The 22,963-nt window shown below is 34.8% G+C and overlaps 1 protein-coding gene across 1 annotated transcript in view; it reads right to left on the bottom strand.

Moving 5' to 3' along the window:
* LOC106874320 (ephrin-4) overlaps positions 1-22,963 on the bottom strand; it is a 362,025-nt gene that overhangs the window by 23,122 nt on the left and 315,940 nt on the right. Inside the window, exons 3-5 of the mRNA XM_052972470.2 lie at positions 4,011-4,182; positions 1,707-1,862; positions 865-1,026 (exon numbers count right to left, since the gene is read on the bottom strand). Coding sequence (XP_052828430.1) covers positions 865-1,026; positions 1,707-1,862; positions 4,011-4,182 — 490 coding nt within the window. The remainder of the gene's footprint in view (positions 1-864; positions 1,027-1,706; positions 1,863-4,010; positions 4,183-22,963) is intronic.

Here is a 22,963-nt window from a genome sequence, read left to right as displayed (position 1 = left end):
TACCAGCAACCATAAGGATTTAGGATGTTGTTATTGTGAATTTTCTATTTCTAAGAAATATTTTTAAATACATTTATTATGTAAATAAAGTGGCTACAATATATATATATATATATATATATATATATATATATATATATATACACACATAAGAAACAGAGATACAATAGAAGGAATACAACTTTACTAACTGCTAAAAGTAGTGGAGACAATTTGGGTGAGGAAAAATGACATTTTAAAATTAACTAAAAGCATTTTCAAAATGGCAGAAGGGGCTGTAAACAAACTAATGCATTGTAGCAGTTTTCTTAACTTTATGGCAATTTTCAAAAGTGCTGTTAGCTTGGATTTTCTGTTATTCTCGATGCTGTCATTTCAGAAATTATCTGTATAAATTAGCTAAATAGATTCTTTTGGAAGAACAACTTTTGAGAGCCATTCTGGCAAAAAAATGTTAGGTTTTTTTAATTCGTCTCTGTAATTGTTCCACATGGAATGACTAACAACACCTACCTAAAAGTTTCTAATAAACATACTCTACAATTATTACTTTCAAAGGTTTAAGAAAAGAAGTTTTCTATTCTTAATACCAACAGCTTGGAAGATATGGCTTTGGCTAATCTATTATCTTCCAGTTTAACTCTGTGGAGACAAACTGCTGTTTCCACACTAAAAAAAAAAAAAAAAAAAAAGCTATTTTATTCTTCTGAATTCCCAAACTCTCAACAGATTGTTTCATAATCTACAAAGTTAACTGTCAATAGTTCTGGAACAAAACAGATGATAGATGAAAAATACTAAAAATAACAATACAAAGTAAAAAAAAAAAAAAAAAAAAAAACACCAAGCTGTAGACATACTCACCAATGATTTTTGTGTCATAGCTATGAATTGTTTTCCTGTAGACAGTGGTTGTACTAATAGGAAGTTTCGTTGTGGTGGTGGTGGTGGAAATAATCGGTGTGGTGGTCATCTTTACTCTCCTCAGAGTTGAAGTAGTTTGCTTTGGATAACTCACCGGCGTCACTAAAGAGTAGAGAGAGGACAAGCAGTAATTTCTGATGATCGATGACACAAAGAAAACAATACTTGTTATTATTATTATTATTATCATTATTATTATTACAATTACTACAACTATAAGGCAGTGGATTGGCAGATTGACAGAATTGTTAAAGCATCTTGCAGTATTTCTTTTCGCACTTTACACTCTGGTTTCAACTCCTGCTGAAGTCAATTTTGATTTTCACCCCTCTTTTATGGGGAGAAGGAGGCAATAAATTAAAGTACCAAGCTCAATATAATTGACTAACTGCTCTTCTCAAAACTGTTGGCTATGCACCTAAATCAGAAACCGTTATCATAGGATAATGGATTAGCAGAATCATGAAAGCATTAGACAAAATGCCATGCAGTAATTTCTTCTGGGCTTTTTATGTTCTGAGCTCAACTTGGACCTTTGAGAGCCTTTAGTGGAAACCATTTTGTTGTAAACTTTCAGGTCAGGTTTCAAACCTGCAGATATAAAGAGCTTTACCCAATATCCCTCAAAACAGGCCACTACAGTCACAGCTCTTCTTCTAAGCAATAAAATTTTTTTTTTTAAATCACATTTTTTTTTTCTTCTCTGCATATATCTGAAACTCCTTTAAAGTTGGCTGTATGTAAATTTAATATTTACAGAATATCTCAAGATGGGAACTCACCTGTTGTATGTCTCCTCGAAGATTTCGTATGGCTTTTGCCTCCTGGAGATGCCGTGGTTGAAGAGCAGCAGATGTCCAGTTTCAAACGCATTCCTTTGTGTTTGCATGCACCACCCCACTGATTGTCGAGGCCGCTATATGTACCTTCAGATGTTGCTGAAGAAGAAACAAAAAAATGGTTTAGGTTGTGCTTAGCACCAAAATGTTATAAGCCACATGGATCTACAGCTACAAAATGCTCAACTGAACTTATTCCAAAAAGAGAAATACTTTTAGCTGCAATTTAGTACCAAGATAATGTAGAGCATACTATTGCAAAGAGTGTCTGCATTGAATATTAACCCTTTAGCATTTAAACCAGCCATATCCGGCCCAAATAGTCTTTTATTCTAGCCTCAGGCTTGTGAGTAGATTTGGAGATGGAAATTGAAAGAAGCCCGTTGTATATATATATGTGTGTGTGTGTTCATGTCCCTGTTAACTAAGCAGTTCGGCGGAAGACACTGATAGAATAAGCAGCAGGCTTACAAAGAATAAGTCCAGTCAATTGAATGAAACAAGTAAAAGAATAAAAGAACATATATACAGTAGCAGAGCAGTTCGCATCTAGGTGCAGGCATGGCTATGTGGTTAAGAAGCATGTTTTGCAACTATGTGGATTTGGGTTCAGTCCAACTGTGTGACACATTGGGTGTCTTCTACTATAGTCCCAGACCAATCAGTCTCTCTGAGTGAATTTGGTACAGTGAAGTTGAGTGGAAGGCTGTCATATATATTTGTGTGTATGTGTGTTTTGCTCTCACCATTGCTTGACAACCAGTGTTGGTTTGTTTACAAGCCCAGAATTTAGGGGTTTGGCAAAAATAGCCGATAAAATGAACACCAGACTTTAAAATAAAGAACTGGAGTTGATTTATCTGATTAAAGCTTGTAAAGTGTTGCCCCAGCAACGCTACAATCCAATGACGGAAACAAGTAAAAGATGAAAAAAAAACAGAAAAGAAAAAGATCAACTGAATTCCATGTATGAAACCTGAGTTAACCTGATATTATGGAAGACAACATCTAAGAAGACCTTATGATCATCGCAAAGCGAGCTTCTTAACTATTCAGCAAGCAGTGTCTTTGTCCATATCTAGCAGTAAAGCAGCAGAAAGCAACAAAATCAGAATACTGCAAAGACAGGATCTACACAAATGACACTTTATACTATAATTAAATTGAAAATATTTAAAGCTCCACTCCTTAATGTTGCTGGTTTTTATCATGACCCAACTTAATTCCTTCTACATTTTTTTGGTCTACAATTAACTGTAAGGACATCCAAGAACTTCTAGGTGACAAAATCAATAAAACTTAATTATCTCTCAACACACACACACACATATCTATATATAAACAATATTCTTTGACTGCTAATAATTGGTACCAGGTGTGGGGGGGGGGAACGGATTGTTGCTATATTAGGGTGGATTGAAGGTAATCAAAATAGTAAGTCCAACATTTATCACTCTTGTAATTTCTTTGAAGAATGAAGTCAGAGCCATTTAAAATAATAACTTCAAACCAAAAATATATATACAGTAAAAACAAATAGAAAAAAAAAAACACCACCAAAAGCACCAACTCCTGCTTTGACAAGGATGAGGTAGAGAATCTAAAAGTAGAAACTGTACTTTTTCTATCTGATGTTTATACACTTTTTACTGACTCTGTATCTGCACAGAAATCTAATAAAGACATTGACTATGTGTGATATGGGCTTCATTATTAATTTACTACATACATTTCTCTTCATTACCAAGGACCTTAAATAACCTAACCATAAATTCAGTGATAATTTTGTCACTTGAAATTCTTTCTCTTTTTGTTGTTGTAGTTGAAGTTGTTGGGTTATTTTTCTGTTTTGTTGCCTTATTTTACTGAGTATTTTTTCTTTTTTCTCCCCCCCCCCTTTTTTTGTAACGAATTTAAGCAAATTTAAGATTGGCAAATTAAAGCTAGAAATTACTGGGAATCAAACTGATGCTTCCAATAATAAAACAAATGAAATTACATGAGCTTGTAAAAAGCAACAAGAACAATAGCAGCAGCAGCAACAACAACAACAACAAGAAAAACATTTAACAAAACTGACAAGACCCATATTTATGTTGCTAATGAATAATTTATGTTTGTAGCAATGTTTCTCGTTATTCTTTTTTTTTCTTCTACCACAAAAGTATTCACTAAGAAATGTTGATATGGCTCAATAAATATTTTATATCGTATTTTTTTCCTTTTTTAGTTGAGGTTTTTACTTACTGACAATGTAGTAGCTCTTGCCAGCTTCAAAGTCTGGAACAAAGGGAAATGGCTGGAACTCGCGGACATGAAGTGTGAATAATGTTGTGTCGTTGGACTTTAAGCACCGCAGTAACCGAATTGCATTTTTGGGATCATAAATTACGCATTCCTCATATTCAGTTTTTGATACCTGTTAAGAGAAATGAGAAAAGGGAGAGAGAAAAAGAAAACACATTATTCTTGGTGTTATTATTATTGTTATTGAAAGAAATGAATTGATAACTTTACACAACCTTAAATTGGTTAGAATTGGAAAACAAAGTTTTCAGTTCTTTTCACGAGAAAGAGAATCATTGACAATAGCTTCTAATAACAAACATCTATTAAACTGCCTTTCATTTGGCCAATTTTTGCTAAAAACATAACAAAATCAAACAATGAAAATAATAGATTAATAGAAAATTATTATTAAAAAAGCACATACACACACGCAAACAACAAAATAAAACAACAAACAAAACCAACAGACAAAAAAGGAATGTGAAGAAACGTTATTGCCAAAAAGAAAAGCACAACACCATTCATTTATTATTGGCATCATTATTATTATTATCATTATTATTATTATTATTATTATTATTATTATTATTAATTGTGAAGTGCCATCAGAAACTGAGTAAATTATTGTTTGTACTAAATTAACACTTCAGAAAACTTCCACAGAAACTACAACAAATAAAGAAATAAAGGGAAAACAATATTTAATAAAAGAAGAAGAAGAGGAAGAAAGAAAAGAAAGAGCTGAAGCTATATATTTTCAAAGTCTTTTGTTTGAAACAATAACTACAGCAATTTGTTTATTTATCTAGACTATTTTTGCATCTGCTACTGCAACTACTGCGTCATCAAGCGTTGCTGATGGTGCTGGTGGTGGTGATGATGATGATGGTACTGCTGTTGTTTCTACAATCTTATGTCAAAATGCAAAATTGGTTTTCACATGTTGAATGGTGTTAAGTCTGTTTAGAATTAGTACTGTATTGTTTCATCACACACACACACACACATTATTCTGTGTGTATGGATACATATATACAATTAGGTATTTACTTATGAACACAAATGATTACTCTCCTCTCTCTGAATGGACGAGTGTGTGAATGTGTACACACACATACACACACACACTCTCTCTCTCTCTCTCTCTCTCTCTCTCTCTCTCTTACAAATTAGAAAATGAGAAAAGCAATCAAAATTATTACCAAAAATATAATTCTTCCAAATATCAACAAGACATTTAAAGTAGATTTTATGTAGAAAATAACATATTCTGTGAGAGAAAGTCCAGTCCCAGACAATAGAGAATATATATATATATATATATATATATATCATCATCATCATCGTTTAACGTCCGCTTTCCATGCTAGCATGGGTTGGATGATTTGACTGAGGACTGGTGAAACCGGATGGCAACACCAGGCTCCAGTCTAATTTGGCAGAGTTTCTACAGCTGGATGCCCTTCCTAACGCCAACCACTCAGAGAGTGTAGTAAGTGCTTTTACGTGTCACCCGCACGAAAACGGCCACGCTCGAAATGGTGTCTTTTATGTGCCACCCGCACAAGCCAGTCCAGGGGCACTAGCAACGATCTCGCTCGAAAATCCTACGGGAGCCAGTCAGGCAGTACTGGCAACGGCCACGCTCAAAATGGTGCATCTCATGTGCCACCCGCACCAGAACCAGTCCAGGGGCACTGGCAACGATCTTACTTGGCTTGCCGGGTCTTCTCACGCACAGCACATTTCCAAAGGTCTCGGTCAGTAGTCATCGCCTCGGTGAGGCCCAATGTACGAAGGTCTTGCCTCACCACCTCAGCCCAGGTCTTCCTGGGCCTACCTCTTCCACGGGTTCCCTCAACTGTTAGGGTGTGGCACTTTTTCACGCAGCTATCCTCATCCATTCTCACCACATGTCCATACCAGTGCAATCGTCTCTCTTGCACACCACAACTGATGCTTCTAATGTTCAGCTTTTCTCTCAAGATACTTACACTCTGACGGGTATTCACATTGACATTACACATCCAACGGAGCATACTGGCTTCATTCCTTGCGAGCTTACGTATGTCCTCAGCAGTTACAGCCCATGTTTCACTGCCATGTAGCATGGCTGTTTGTACGCATGCATCATACAGTCTGCCTTTTACTCTGAGTGAGAGTCCCTTTGTCGTCAGCAGGGGTAAGAGCTCTCTAAACTTTGCCCAGGCTATTCTTATTCTAGCAGCTACACTTTCAGCGCACCCACCCCCACTACTAACTTGGTCGCCCAGATAGCGGAAGCTATCGACTACCTCTAGTTTTTCACCCTGGAATGAGATAGAAGTTGTTTCCTGTTTGTTTACAGTCTTTATTGCACCTGAACATCTGTATATATATATATATATATATAATACAAAGAATATATATGCATGTATACACACATATATGTACATACTTACATCTACATGTGTATATAGATGCATATCAGGGTACAGGACATTAGAACAATGAACTACAGACCATGGAACGAACACATTGGAAAATAGATAGCCACTTGGAATTAATCCGTCCTTCGTCAGCTGCCTCTATTCTAACTAGACGTTTCGAAGATAAGGCAGAACGTACTCTAGAATAGTCTCTTCCTGAGAAGTGGATCGACCCACTAAACAGAAGATTCCAAGGTGGCAAACACAAACCAAGACAGGAAAAAATGGACAGTGAAAACATGAAAAAGCATATATATATATATATATATATATATATATAAAAACACACACACATAAATACACTCATATGCATAATACATACATACATACATATATATATATATATATATATATATATATATCAGCAAGAAGGTTAGAGTGGGGCAAATGATTCTGGTTCAATTGTATTGGAAACAGAAAGTATGAACAGAAAAATATACAAACACACAAACACACACACATACACAAAAGGTGCAGACACGACTGTGTGGTTAAGAAGTTTGCTTCTCAATTAAATGATTCCAGGTTCAGTCCCACTGTGTGGCACCTTGGGCAAGAGTTGGGAAGGGTATCCAGCTGTGGGAAACAGTGTTGCAATAACATATTCATCGAACCCATGCTATCATGGACAAATGGATGAAAAAATATATGAGTGATCCTGGAACAATGAAAGGCAAACTTCAACCTCAGCAGGATTTGAACTAAGAGCATCATGAGATAACCAAATACTGAAAGGCATTGTTAAGTCTGCCACTTTACCACTTCACACATCTACAGCTTTATCATTAGATGATGGTGATGATAACCATCCCCATCAATAATAATAATAATAATAATAATAATAATAATAATAATAATAATAATAATGATCTCAAATTTTGCCGCAAGGGTCAACAATTTTGGAGGAGGGGACCTCAGTGTTTCACTGGTACTTAATTTGTTGACCCTGAAAGGACGAAAGGCAAAGTCGACCTTGGCAGAATTTGAACTCGGAACATATAATAATGATCCTTTCTACTAAAGGCACAAGGCCTGAAATTTGCAGGGAGGGGACTAGTTGATTATATCGACCCCAGAGTTTCACCAGTACTTAATTTATTGACCTCGAATGGTTGAAAGGCAAAGTCAACCTCGGTGGAATTTGAACTCGGAATGTAGCGATGGGTGAAATACTGCTAAGAATTTCATCCAGTGTGCTAATAATGAATAATGGTTTAAAATTTTGGCACGAGGCTAGCAGTTTTGGGGGAGAGGGAGTAAGTCGGTTACATCAAGCCCCAGTATTCGACTGGTATTACTTCATCTGAAAAGATGAAAGGTAAAGTTGACTTTAGCAGAATTTAATAATAATATGGTTTCAAATTTTGGCACAAGGCCAGCAATTTTTTAGGATAGGGTTAGTCAACATCATCTTCAGTATTTGACTGGTACTTAATTTTATCAACCCTAAAGGAATGAAGGGTAAAGTTGACCCTGGCAAGCTAAGAGGAATACGGCAGGACATTTTTTTAATGTTCTAATAATTCTAACCAATCAAACACATTGAAAATAATAATAATAATATTAAATTCCAATTTAAGCACAGGGTCACATATTGAGGGTTTGGAAAAAGTAGTACTTGAATGGTACATTGTTTTATAGGCCCCAATATTTTATTGACCTGATTAGGTACTTAATTGTTTCAGCTTTGGAAGACTGAATGCTAAAGTTTACCTTGGTGGGAATTGAACTCAAAAGATAAAAAGGGCTGTTGATATACTCCACAAGCTATTTTGTCTGTTGCTCTGCCAATTCTATAAATCATCAATCATAACAATAATTCCTGAAACAGTCATGGTGTTGACAATGTTGTCGTTGTTGTTGTCCTCTTCCTCATCATCATACTACTTTTGTAGTAGGTTACTAATACAAGTGAAGGAGTATAGACAACAGTTACAGTGTATTACTGGTACTTGGAAGGAAGGAATATAAAACAACAGAATCAACAGTTGTATTAAATAGCTGCTACTTATTTTACCAACCACAAAATAGTGAAAAACAAGGCAGATTGTAACAGAATTTGAACTTACAAAAGAAATAAAATTAATACTGCCAAATTTTTTAATGCAATTCTGTACCATTCCATGGCAATTTTTTTCCCCTGCTTGCTGTTGCCGCTACTATAGCCAGGCTGGTGTCTGATAATTCCATTTCAATTGTGTGTGGATTTCCAGATTTTGTATTTGCCCATTGCTCCTATCATAACCATTTTATAGGTCATTGAGTCAGGAACAAAGACGGTGTTTGGAGAGTTAAGTCCACCTGGCTGAAGTTATTTACTTCAGGATTATCGTTGTTTATGGATCTTAGTCAGTCACGAGAGAGAGCAGAGCTATGGATGAAGATGTTCCAAATGTTTACTCACCTAGCTTTTAGTATACAAGGGACTACACTATCCAGTGTTTTATCTCTATATTTAACATGGTGAGGAATGACTTGAAGCAGAATTGGTTGCTACTTTTAACATATTTGAGGGCTTGTAATATTCCTCTCTGAGTCAAAACTGGAAATTTGAGGCACAAAATAAAGTAAATATGTGGAGAGCATGAATCAAACATCTCTCTCTTGTAGAGTTTTTTTCTCTTGTTCAAACCCTTAGATGTGTGTGTGTGTGCACGCATTTTAAGAATATATATTTGGTATATACTGGAGTCAATTCATTCAGCTGTAACTGTTCCCTAGAAATTTGTGATCTTGTTCAAGTTAAAAATTACTCTAGTAATGATGATTTCCTTGTTAAATCCAGTTTACCATTATGTACACATGCAGATATAAGAACACACTATGACAATTGTGGTAGTTACTATGTACACACCAAGAGTTTTGGTATGGGGGTGGGGGGTGAGCTTGCTGGTCCAGACGAAAGAGCAAAGATCTCCTAGACTGGTGAGATTCATTCTATTAAAGTTCCTCTTGAAATTCTGTATGTGAAAACCAACAGAAAAGACCACCTGCATGGAGGAAATTCCAGAATGAGGATATTCTAGGAAGAAATAACTAAACACAGTGAATAGTGCAGGGAATTGGGGATCTGTGGGGATGGGTGGGTGGAAAAACAAAAACCCCCCCAAAAAAAACAAGAAATATGATATCTCTCGACAATCGAAGATCAAATTATTTGAAACATAATGTAAAAGTAAATGCTGAAATATTTTTCATCTGCAAAGGTCAAAAAATTATCATTTTATTCCCTTCTCCAAGAAATATATAGGGCTATGTCCCAATGTAAAAAATTATCATCATCATTATTGAGTCACAGGGTGACAACTTTCAAAATCTACAGAATGTTGGACAAAATGCATTGCTAGATTTACTTGTGGTGCTTTACATTCTGACTTTGAATCCAATCGAGTCTGTCATTGCTTATATTCTTTTGAAGCAAAAAAAACATAATTCCTGGTCAAATACTTGGAGTTGATTTTTATTAACATTGCCAAAAATTTGCAGCTTCTCGCATAGATTTTAAAATCTTTATTATCATGTGCTGTATTGTGTCAATGAAAATGAAGGTTTTTGCTTTCATATGCACCACATTCCTGGCAATAATGTTGATAAAATTCTTCAAGCAATAACATCTATAAAGTTTTTCTCTAGGCATTCCTTCAAAATAGAAGTTTTTTTTCCCCCAATATATATTATCTATCTATCTGTCTGCCTACCTGTCTGTCTATCTATCTATCTATCTATCTATCGATCTATCTATTTATCGATCTATCTATGTATCTGTATCTACCAGTGTATCTATTTATCTGTGAATGTAGAGGTGGGTATCCATTTATGAGAAATAAAGACGTCACAGTCACTACTCTGAGTTTCATGTTGTAACAGGAAACTTCAGAGTTGTGATGGTGTTAAGCCTCAGTTTTATATAAATAAAATCTCCTAAATATACATCCAACACACACACACACACACACACACACAATGATTGAATATGAAGAGGACATTAAATGATGTGTCAATCTTCAAGTAAACAAATATCTCTATGAAAGACAGAATCAGAGAATGTTGTGGGAGGGCTGGATTAAAGGTTTAGAAATAGAAGAGACAGAAGAAGTAGGCTGGGGATAAATGCATATAGTAGGGGTCAGTGCATGCAAATAAGAAAACTAGAGACAGACTATTAGAGAAAGAAAGAATGATAGATATAGAAAAGAAGCTGTAACCTAACAAGGATGATGACATACAAGTCTTGAGGTGTATGTGTGTGTGTTTGTGTGTGTATGATTATGTGATTGTGTGTGTGTGTGTTTGGAAAGATTGGATTGTGTGTGAGATAAGGTTGGAATGGCAAAGGATGTCAGACTAACCAAGGAAAAATGGTTGAGTTGTCTGCCATAGTTTAGAAGAGTGAGAAAGAGGGAGGGAGGGAGTGAGTGTTGGTATGTCTCATTTGAAATGAAAGGTGGAGGTGGTCGGCTGTAGCAGAACTGAAATATAGATAGACAGATAGATAGGTAGATGGATGGATGGATGGATAGAAAGCTGAAAAGACATTCATTTGCAGACATCTATGTAAGTGTATGATGTGTGCATGTGGGGGGGGGGGGCAAGGAGAGGTATTGGTTAGCATGATTGTTGGTGTTGTATGAGAATTGTGTGTCTGTATGTAGAATCTCATATTTGTATGTTAGAAACATGCATGTCAGTGTGTGCATATACTGTGTGTGTGTGTGTGTGTGAGCGCGCGTGCACATGAGACAGTTTGCACAAAGGAAAATGCTCAGTAGAGAATGCATGCTAGAAAGTAAGACGTGTTATGAATGAAAAGTATAAAGAGAGAGAGAGAGAGAGAGAGAGAGAGAGAGAGAGAGAGAGAGAGAGAGAGAGAGTGGGGAGAGAAAGAGTGGCAAAGCGACAATGAGTCAGGCGTTGTTGCCTGCTACATGCATGCATGCATGCCAACTGTCAAAGATAGTAGTGGTTGCAGTAGCAGTGGTATTGGTATTGATGACGGTGGTGGTAGTGGTGGTAGCAGGAGAAGAGGCGGTGATGATAACGATGATGATGATGATGCTAGCGCTGGTATTGGTGGTGGCAGTGGCAGCAAGGGAAACGGTAGCAAGCCTTACTCTATGCTGTTGCCATAGAGATGAAGAATGTTACACGTCTTTTCCTTGCCTCTAGTTTCCCACTCTTTGCTCTTCAGTTCTTCATCAGAATAGAATCAATTATAACAAAAGTAACTACCTCAAAAGCTTATCTAATTATATATAGAGATGCGTATGTGTGTGTGTGTGGGGGGGGGGTGTACGCATTCATATCTGTAAACTCTCAGATGTATATGTGTAATATATATTCAAATGTGTGTGTATATGTATATACATACATATATACATACATATATATATATATATATATATATATATATATATACCATGTATAAATATACACACACACCAACACATATACATCCATGTATATAGATAGGTAAATAGATTCATACAAAAATATGTGTGTACATAACTGTGTAGTAAAAGAAATGGAAACATATAGGTGTATGCCTAAATCTACACAAGCACACGCATACATACAGATCAAACAACACACACACACACACACACAAAATCAATGAAAGTTACTTCATAAACGCACCAACAAATTAGCCTAGTTATGTGTGTGCCTTACACAGACAAACACACACAGAGTCATATTTAAGTGTATATGAATGTGTATGCACCAAACTTACACACGAGAATGCTTATCAAAATATGCGTTTCTTATATGTTTTGAATCTCATGTGCATCACACACACACACACAGAATACTTGCTGCAGATTACAGTAAAGCATTCATGAGGTGTGATGTGTGAAACTTAAGGTATGAATTTCAATTCGTAGTTAGCACATACTTGCATGAACAGTGCACGCACAGGCTGGAAATTGCACTTGCTTCTCAGTATAGCTATGCATATGCATGTTATACGAATGACACAAACACGCACACATACACCGTGTGTCCATAACTAGGGTAGAATTTAAGAATGAATTTGTTTAAAGATAGATGACTTTCATGCAAGTCTGTACATAAATATATTTATCCAAAATTTGTGCATTCCAGTTTTTAGACTAGGTGCACCGTACTCTAGTCTGCTGTAAGAGGTGATTAAGAAGGATTAGTGAACGGCTAGGGCAACTGGCCATAAAACATTGCCTCAAAAAGTTCCATATAATCCATGCAAGCATGGAAAAGTGACCATGATTATATAGATGTGTTTTGTTTTTTGTTTTTTAATCAATAATCGGCAGGACTTACAGGGTGATTCAAGGGCTGAGAGTTTTGTGTGTTGGCAGTTATCAACGGCACGAAACTTTTGGCCCTTGTGTCACTTTAAATTTTGCTGATTATTTATTAAAAAAATGTGTGTGTATATAATATATATATATACATATTAAGATGTCAGTGCTGAAGCAAAGGGCAGTGCTTTAGCATGCCCACAGTCACTGAACTGGAACACATGATATTAAGAATATAAATATATATATATATATACACACATATACACAAGTATGCATACACACACACATATATTTATACATAATAAGCATGTGTATCAATACATGAATACAGAGATAAATGTGTATATATCTCTGTATGAGCGTGTGCGTTTGTGTGTGCGTGTGTGCGTGCGTGTGTGTGTGTGAGATTAAATAGTGTCAGCACCTGTAACTGCTACCTCAGTCCCAAGAAGTCAAATTGAATTAGTAGCCAAGCTGCAACCTGTATTATTGTAGAGAGGGGACACCTAGTTATAAGAAAATCTAATTTGGTCTTCTTCTTGCTAGTAGAGTGCCATAGTTGTTGATTAACTCTGGCTGCCAGTCAATCGCATTGCAAATACACAATTCTAATATACCGATGCACATTGGCTGCATGTGCATGTGCATGCACACACACACACAGTTATCTGTGTCTGCATCTATAAAAATATTTAGACATACATGCACAGCTCTGCAAGCTACACATATAGCTTATTAGGAATTTGCATACATAATGTGCATGTGTATGTATGTATATATACACATGCACACACATATAAACACAGACACACACACACAAATACACACACAGAGTGTAGGTTCTTTATAACTGCAGCCCTCTCTTAAGACAAATTTGGATATAACCGGATGAGTCACCAGAAACCCCCCCTTTTTTTTTTTTGTGTGACCTTTCCGGATTTTCTTGAACCCTGATTTAGTGTGACCCTGGTTTTTCTGTGATGACATTTTATGGATTCCAATGATTGCATTATAAATGGATTGCATCAATATATATGTATATATATTATACATGTGCAACTATGTGTAAGTGTGTGTGTGTGTGTATATATATATCATATATATATATATATATATATATATATATATATATATATATATATATATATATATATGTATGAATGTATGTATGAATGTATGCATTTGTATATCCATTATATTTGTGTGATAGCATATAATATATATATATGCATATTATACCTTTTCGGAAGTATGTATGTGAGAATATGTATAATACACGCACTCACCAACACACTCCCCCACCATACACACACACACACACACAGCCAGTTCCACACAGAAAATCACATATGCATTGAAACAATATATTTTTCAGAGAAGCTCTAAGATGCTACTACTGTCAAAATAAGAGATCTTTATAAGAAAACAGAAAAAGGAAAGAAGATATATTAAGTCTTCCCGACACTTAATATTTCCTTAATTTCCCACACAACCATCGTATATTTTTTTTTCTCCCTGCGTTAATATATCTTGTTTTTCCCTATAATGCCCTTTTAATCACAATTTTACGCATAGCTTCCGTTTTATATTTCTTAGCAAAGTGTTTTGTAGCGATGAAATAACACACAGCCAAATAATGGATATGAATGAGATGTAAAAATAAAGAAGTTAAATAATAAGAAAATGCTACCAGTCTGACTAGGGAAGTGTCTTTTTGCCCAAGTAGAACAAAATAAGAGATGTAAATCATACTTAGAGAAACTTAGATGTTGATTTGTTTCATAGCTTGCTATTAATTACTAAAGTAATAATGTGTGTGTGTGTATTAGGCATATATACGTATACACATGCATTGCAAAGCCTCTAATCCCTTACATAAAAATGGATTTTTGTAACACTCCAAAAGTGACCTACCCATTATTCTCTGGTAAATTCATATATTGTTTATGGAAGTGCTTCCCAAGGATTATACTATCCCGACCAACTGACCTGCTGGACACATGCATGGACACACGCATGCACACACACTGTCATCATCATCATCATTTTCTGCATTCCATGGAGATATGCGTAAGAGCATATATATGTGTATGTACATGCATTATGTGTGTATATGTATATATGTGTGTGTGCATGTGTGTGTATATATGTATATATATATATATATATATATATATATATATATATATATATATATACACACACACGTAGACAAACATATATATATATATATATATATACACACAGATAGACATATAAGTGTATGTATGTATTATTCTGATCCTTTTCTGACTGTAGCTATGTAGGGACACTAGCTTGAAGGGTACAACTAACTTAATTGATTCCATTACTCAACTAGTACGTACTTTACTGACCCTGGAATGTTAAGAGGCAAAGGAAATTTGGGAGTAATTAGGACAAAGAATGTAATGAGATCTAACCAAATACTACGAGGAATTTTGTCCAATGCCACACTAGATCTGCTATTCCTACTCGTATATGTCTATGTGCCTGAAGAAGAAAGTCTTTAAAAATATGGGACAAACAAAATAATGTAATCCCCAATGCATTATATCTGAAGGCAGGGTTGTCATGGCTGGAATGCCTTTTGCTCATAGGTCTCCTGGATGAAGGCTGACTTAGTAAGGGGCGGGGGTCATACAATACTAAACAATAACAACAAAAGCAAGTAAGCAAACTTTTACAATGTAAATGCATAAAAATGTTGCTAATAGAATGTAGAGGATTTGGAGGAGAGATAGAATTGTAAACATATATTTTTACAGCATACACTATGTATCATTGACTGGGATAAGATCTATGGGTAATTAGGGTACTAGATAATAAGCTTAATCCATTATCATTGGAGTTGAACAACTGGTCAGTCCGGATTAAACAAGAATCTATGATCAGATGTCAATGTAGTATTCTTATATTTCAGTGGTTGCATGTGGTAAGGTATGATATAAGGGAGTTTTATCTGGTTGGCTCAATGTCAAGAGATGATAGCCTGACACTGTTGCTGAGTCGGTAGAGCATCAGACTTTTAAAAGCTATCGTCAAATGTTAAGCATACAAAATATTTTGTTGTCAACAGCTGAAACACACAAACTGCAACAAGGCCCCTTGATAAGGAAACAGCACCATAAACTTCAACAAGGCCCCTTGATAAGGAAACAGCACCATAAACTGTCCCAGAACCTGAGTTAGAAGTGAGGGATTTACCATTTGGGTTGGGCTATATTAGAAATGGGAACTGGTAGAGACACCTGAACGTTGGATAAATTACTTCTCAGTGTTTCTTCTGACGACACATTGAGTTCAAATGCCACTATGGTCAACTTTGACTTTTGCCCTTTTATGGTCAGTAAAAGAAAAGACCAATCCAGAGCAGTGGACTGATAGAACTGTTAGGGACCAGATGAGATAACTAATGTCATCCGTTTTGGGTCCTTGTGTTCTGACAGTAACATGTGTAGTGATTCTGATTCCAAGCTGTATGCGCACAGGTGAGCAACCTTTCCCTTGTGTGAATGGCAATGGTATAGAAAGGTGAGACTTGTATACATGACCAACTGCTAATCTTAAAAAAAAAAGAACTCTTGCCAAGGCCTGCACATATATGTACAGATGGCATGGTCAATAGTAACCATAGAAGACTCTACAACAAAAACAGAAATGGCGATGGCCTGTATTGGCAACAATAAGTGTATAGATGAGTCTCAAAGCAAGTTCACATATCATGAGATAAACCAGAATGTTAAGCCACTTTCTGTCTTCACCACACTTACAGCGATGGTACTTGCCAAACTCTTCAAGAATTCTCCTATAACAAAAGAATGACTAACTGGTTGAATAAAGAAAAACAAAAAGGTACATCGTCCAATGCTCCAGTGAATGTTTGATTTATAAACTCTCTTAATTTGGCTCTATAACTGTTGTTTTATTTGTTATATATGTTAGGTAGTCACAATAAAGAAGTCATTCAGTGTATTAAACTAACATTACAAAGTCACTATTTGAAGAGATTTGCTGTTGAAGATAGCAGTTCAGTGCTATATACAAGATCAATTTTATATATTTGCTGTCAAATAATGTACTTTGTTGTTGTTGCTGAATCATAAAATAAATATTGGTGGATGTGCATGCATATACATACACAATACACACATGTGTGTATATGTATATATGTAACACACACACACACACATATATATGTATATATATATATATATATATATATATATATATATATATACACACACATACACAACTGGTGTTATTGAAGTAAAAGAGAGCAGAAATGTCACAGATCAAAATTAAACCATCTAAGACAACAAAACCATCAAAAATAAATATGTAAACATTATATAAAAAAAAAAAATAAACAACCAAGAATGGATATTGAGGATATTGTGAAACATTAACAATTATTCTCCCCATCACCACCACCACCACCACCATCTATATTTTTTGCCCTCATAAGTTCAAGTTTTAGAAAAAAAAATATTATACACATACACACACACATACATACACAAACACTTAAAAAAAGCACAAACAAAAGCACAATAAAAACAAAGAACTACCACCACCACCACCACCACCACCAGGCGTAGTTCTTGCCTACAGTATAAATGGTGATGTAGGCTATAGGAATTTCTGCTGTTGATTAATGTTTCTGTCTGCGGAGAAGAGTAACAAGAAGCCTTAATAGAAAATTGATTCCTTTTGATAGTTACAAGATAAAGATAGTTCTTTAATCAGGGGGAAGACAATTTGGTTTCACGTTGATCTCTTTCTATGTATTTTTTTTCCTTGATTTCTTTTTCTACTTGTTTTGCTTATTACCCTCCCAAACCATCATCACAATCACCACCGCTCATATATATATTTCTTTTTTTTTAAATTAATTTTTTATTTTATTTTATAAAGATTTCTTTTTATTTTTAAATTGGTGAAATAATGATAATAAATGGTTTGAAATATAAAAGAAAAAAATGAAATTATAAAAAAAAAAAGATAAAAATGAATATATAAATATAATGGAAAAAAATAATACATGAAAGTTCATTTATTTGTTTTGTTTTTATATTTCTTTTTTAAAATTCATTGATTTTACTTAATATTCTATATATGATCAACTATAATTTGCGCTAGTCATTTTTATTTCATTTTATTTTACTTTGTGTTTGAATATTTTGCATTAAATCTGTCGTTGTTATTATTATTATTGAAAAGCTTGATTTTTGGTCAATAATCTGTATAAAGACAAGAAACATTGTTTGCTAAGTTGAATAATAATTTTTGTAGTTTACATGAACAATTTGAAGAAGAGAACACAAAGAAACAAAACATGTACAAAATGAAAATAACACTCACACACACACACAACAAAAAATAGAATTCCTGATTAGAGAGAGAAAAAAAAAATTCAAAAAATAAGAAAGAAAGAAAGAAGTGGAAGTAAGTGGGGAAAAGAAGGAGAAGGAAAATGTAAATAAATACAATAGAACTTAAGAATTTGGTGTTTTCACACTAGCGGAAAACAGATTATTTAATTACCATTTACTATAAACATTTACCAAGAGAATAATGCCACACTATATATATATATACATACACAGACACACACATGTATATATACATACATACATATACACATACATATATATATATACACATACATATATATATACATATACACATATATATACGTACACACATACACATATGTACACACATACACATATGTACACACATACACATATATACAGATATTTATTTATATATATATATATACATATACACATACATATATATATACACATACATATATATATACACATACATATATACATATATATATATATATACATACATATATATACACATACATATATATACACATACATATATATACACATACATATATACATATATATATATATATATACACACACACATATATATACATATATATATACATACATATATATATATATACACATACATGTATATATATATATATATATATATATATATATATATATATATATATATAAACAGACACACACATATATACCTATATATATATATATATATACACACACACATATGAAAACCTGTTAAGTAAACAAACAGAAAATACTGTATGAAATTTTTAAAATGTGGGAATATTTCGGAAAGGATAAAAAGAAAGAAAGATTTATTTTTTTGTATATTTTTTTTTTTTACTTTATCTCATTTGTTTATTTAGACATTAATTTACTTCTCTTTAATTGTTATTGAGTAAAATCTGTTGTGGTTGTAGTACTAATAGTGGTGGTTAAGAAGAACAAGAAGAATGAGGAGGAGGAGGTGGTTGTGGTGCCAGTGGTGATGACAAAGAAGAAACTGTGCCAGTGGTGATGACAAAGAAGAAACTGTACTAGCGCACATTGTAACTTCCATGTTCTTATAATTCTTCGGCCAATTTTTCCATTGAATGTTGAAGTCGGTAGTGAAGAAATAGTTTAAGAGGAAGAAATAGTTTAAGAGGAAGAAAGTTTGGATCTTTTGAGGACAAGAATGACAGGAACAATAAACTGGAATGTGCCATAAGATTCTTCAAGTAATAAAACTTTGGTCTGTCTCTGGCTAGCTTTTTTTTTTTTTAATATAATCATGTGTTTATTTTGTAAGTTTTGTTTTTTTAAAATTTAATTTTATTTCAGCTTTCCAGCCTCCCCCCCCCCCCGACAATAAATAAATTTTTGTATGAGAGGCAGAATGACAGGGAGAGATAAATTTGTTTATATCCCCAATGCTTGTCAGCCATGGATCTTCAGAGGAGAGAAAGGGAATGTTAGAGAACTAGGAAGCAAACTAACCAGATTACAAGTCATTTCTTCTGCTATTTCTTGAGAGAGGAAACAGGGTTCGGGAGGAGGGAGGGAGGGTTGGGAAAAGAGAGAGGTGGAAGCCCTCCCATTCCTTCCATCAGAGGGGAAAGACAGAGAGAGATGGTGGTAGTGGGGTCAGCAGAACATGTTGCTGGACCTTGCTTTGTTTCATTTGGTTTTAAGACTTCCACAGCACATTGCATGTATGTGCCTGTCTATACATGCGTGTTGTAGCGATGGCGGCGTGAAGGGGGGAAGAAGAAGCCAGGAGGGGGGGGGGGAGAGTTAATTGAACATGTTCAGCAACACTAATGAAACCCTATAAAATAAATGCTCCTCCTACTCGCCTACCCCAGAGGGAATAATAAAATGTCTAGGCACATTTACTGTGCCCAGACACACATGCCCCTGTAGCCTGCCCCACCAACTACCCTGTAGGGAGCTGGCAGAGAAGAAAGAAAAAAAGCACTCAGAAGTTTTTAGAAGTCCACTCACAGTGCACGTGCGTTTATGTGCAGTGCAGATGTGCATGTGTCTGTGGGTGGGTGTGGGTTATATTAAGCGAACACAGGGGGAGAAATGCTTAACAATACTACTAAAAAAAAAAACCACTTTTCTATGCACATATGCACAAAGGGAAGCGTCTAAATGGTTAGTTGATCTGCTAGAAATAGCAGCCAAATTTCCCTCATATCACCTTATACCATCTTAGAAAAGGTGAGGACATAGAATGTGCATGAGAAAAAGAAAAGTCTATATATATATGGCTAGACTGGGTTTTGATTATAGGCCTGTCTGCTTCGTTAGGGTTAACTTGGGATTAATCAACATTTTAATAATTCAAGACTTACTATTGTAGAATTTTCACATTCTTGACTTGCAATTTGCTCCACCTCAACATTATTTTTGTTGTTATTAATTATCATTATCATTATTATTATTATTATTATTATTATTATTATGAGCATCATCATCATCTACACAGCAGCAGCATGATGTCAGACGAAATGGTGGAAGATTGGCAGAAATTGTAAAGCATCAGACAAAAATGCCTTGCATTTGGTTGTCCTTTAGGTCAAATTCTGCAGAAGTTGACTTTGCCTTTCATCCTTTAGGGCATGCATAGGCAACCTGCAGCCCATGGGCCGCATGTGGCCCTTGACATGTTGCTGTGTGGTCCTTGATGAGTTTCTAGGTTACTAATTTGCGGCATAACCTAAAAGTAGCGACATCTCAATTTCTACCTAATATTGAAAATATGGAAAAGAACGAATGTGCAAAAATCTCATTGATACAGACAATGAAATTTGTTCTTTAATAAAAGATCAATGAATTTTCTTTCTTTTTTACCTCAATATTTTAAACTATAATTTATTCACACTAGTAATCATCATTATTATCATTACGAAATAATGAAAGAGATGCCAGCTTAATGTAAACTTTCATACAGAGACAAATAAAATTAAGAACTGCAAAAAATTCAGAGTAAAGTGGGCAAGTAATATTTCATGTATATGTGTTTTATCATGTGATCCTCTCCCACTCGGAAATGGTACGATGCGGGCCCCCAATTGACGAAAAGTTGCTTATCCCTGCTTTAGGGGGTCGATAAAATAAGTGCTAGTCTAACACTGGGGTTGATGAAATCAACTAGCCCTTCACTCAAAATTTCAGGCCTAGTGCCTACAATAGAAAGAATTATTATTATTATTATTATTATTATTATTATTATTATTATGCTTTGGCAGAATTGTTAGAGTATTCAGAAAACAATAGCTTATGGCATTTGTTCCATCTCTCTTAGCTCTGAGCTTAAATCCTTCCAAAATTAACTTCAACCATTCCACTTTTTGGGACTAATAAAATTAAGCACCAATTAACTCCTCCCCTCAAAATTCAGAAACCATTATTATTATTATCATCATTATTATTGACTGGCATCAAATTTCTGCCCACCATGCCCCAAGATGGCATCCCTCTCCAAAGAGAGAGATAAGGAGTAAGAAATGTATACTCTGGTAATCTTACAGTATTTAGATATAAAGAAATATATTCAAGCATATATACACAAATAGCAAAAAGTAAAGTTAAATTAGTTTAAAATACAATGGATGGCAGATAAAATACCTTGTGGTATTTAACTGCACTATTCTATGTTCCAAGTTAGAATCCTACCAAAAGTAGCCATGGCTTTCTCTCCCTCAGCAAGGTTAAAACTATATCCCTTCCTCAAAATTTGAAGCCTTGTGACATAGGCGCAGGAGTGGCAGTGTGGTAAGTAGCTTGCTTACCAACCACATGGTTCAGGGTTCATTCCCACTGCGTGGCACCTTGGACAAGTGTCTTCTACTATAGCCTTGGGCCAACCAAAGCCTTGTGAGTGGATTTGGTAGATGGAAACTGAAAGAAGCCCGTCATATATATGTATATATGTGTATATGTCTGTGTTTGTCCCCCCAACATCGCTTGACAACCGATGCTGGTGTATTTATGTCCCCGTAACTTAGCGGTTCAGCAAAAGAGACCAATAGAATAAGTACTAGGCATCCAAAGAATAAGTTCTGGGGTCAATTTGCTCAACTAAAGGCGGTGCTCCAGCATGGCCGCAGTCAAAGGCCTGAAACAAGTAAAAGAGTAAAAGAGATGTGTTCAACACACCTCATGTCTCCTAGTTTTAGAAAACGCACATCGTGTCCCTGGGAAGCACAACAAGTGAGCAAAAACAAAAACTGTCCAACTCATATCAGCAGAGAAAAGCAAATATAAAATGCTGCTGATGATTACATGATGAACACTACGTGTCAATATTAGCTCAGTGGTATTTAGTTTGTTTTATTAGCAACTTTAATTGCTAATTAAACAAACTAATTATAGTTTAATTAGCAACTTTAATTGCTAATCCGCATCTTTTACATAACAGTATGTGGTATAATTTTTAGTTTGGTATTAATCCTAATTTAATATCTAACACATATTCTCTGTATCACACAACAGGCTCTAGCTTCAAGAGCAGTTTCTCTCCTTCATCTTGTTATTGTTTAAACCTGTTAACTCCCTGCTCTTCCTCTTCTATATTACAACATAAGGACAGAGCTGGTAATGCATAATGCAATGTTTAACAACAGAATACTGTCATGTCTAGTCATTAGTAAAACATTCAGCTAAAGCCAAGTATTAATTTCTACATGTTCGATACAACAAAATCAAGCAACATAGTTTCAGCTGCAACGTTTTGCTTACATTCTTAACCCTTATATTTCAAACGATCAGTAGTTAAGTAG

The sequence above is a fragment of the Octopus bimaculoides genome, chromosome 13 (assembly GCF_046866305.1).
Source record: "Octopus bimaculoides isolate indiv1 chromosome 13, ASM4686630v1, whole genome shotgun sequence".
In the NCBI taxonomy this organism is placed as follows: domain Eukaryota; kingdom Metazoa; phylum Mollusca; class Cephalopoda; order Octopoda; family Octopodidae; genus Octopus; species Octopus bimaculoides.
Note: the sequence above shows the minus strand (reverse complement) of the source record. Positions and strands in the feature narration are given on the sequence as shown.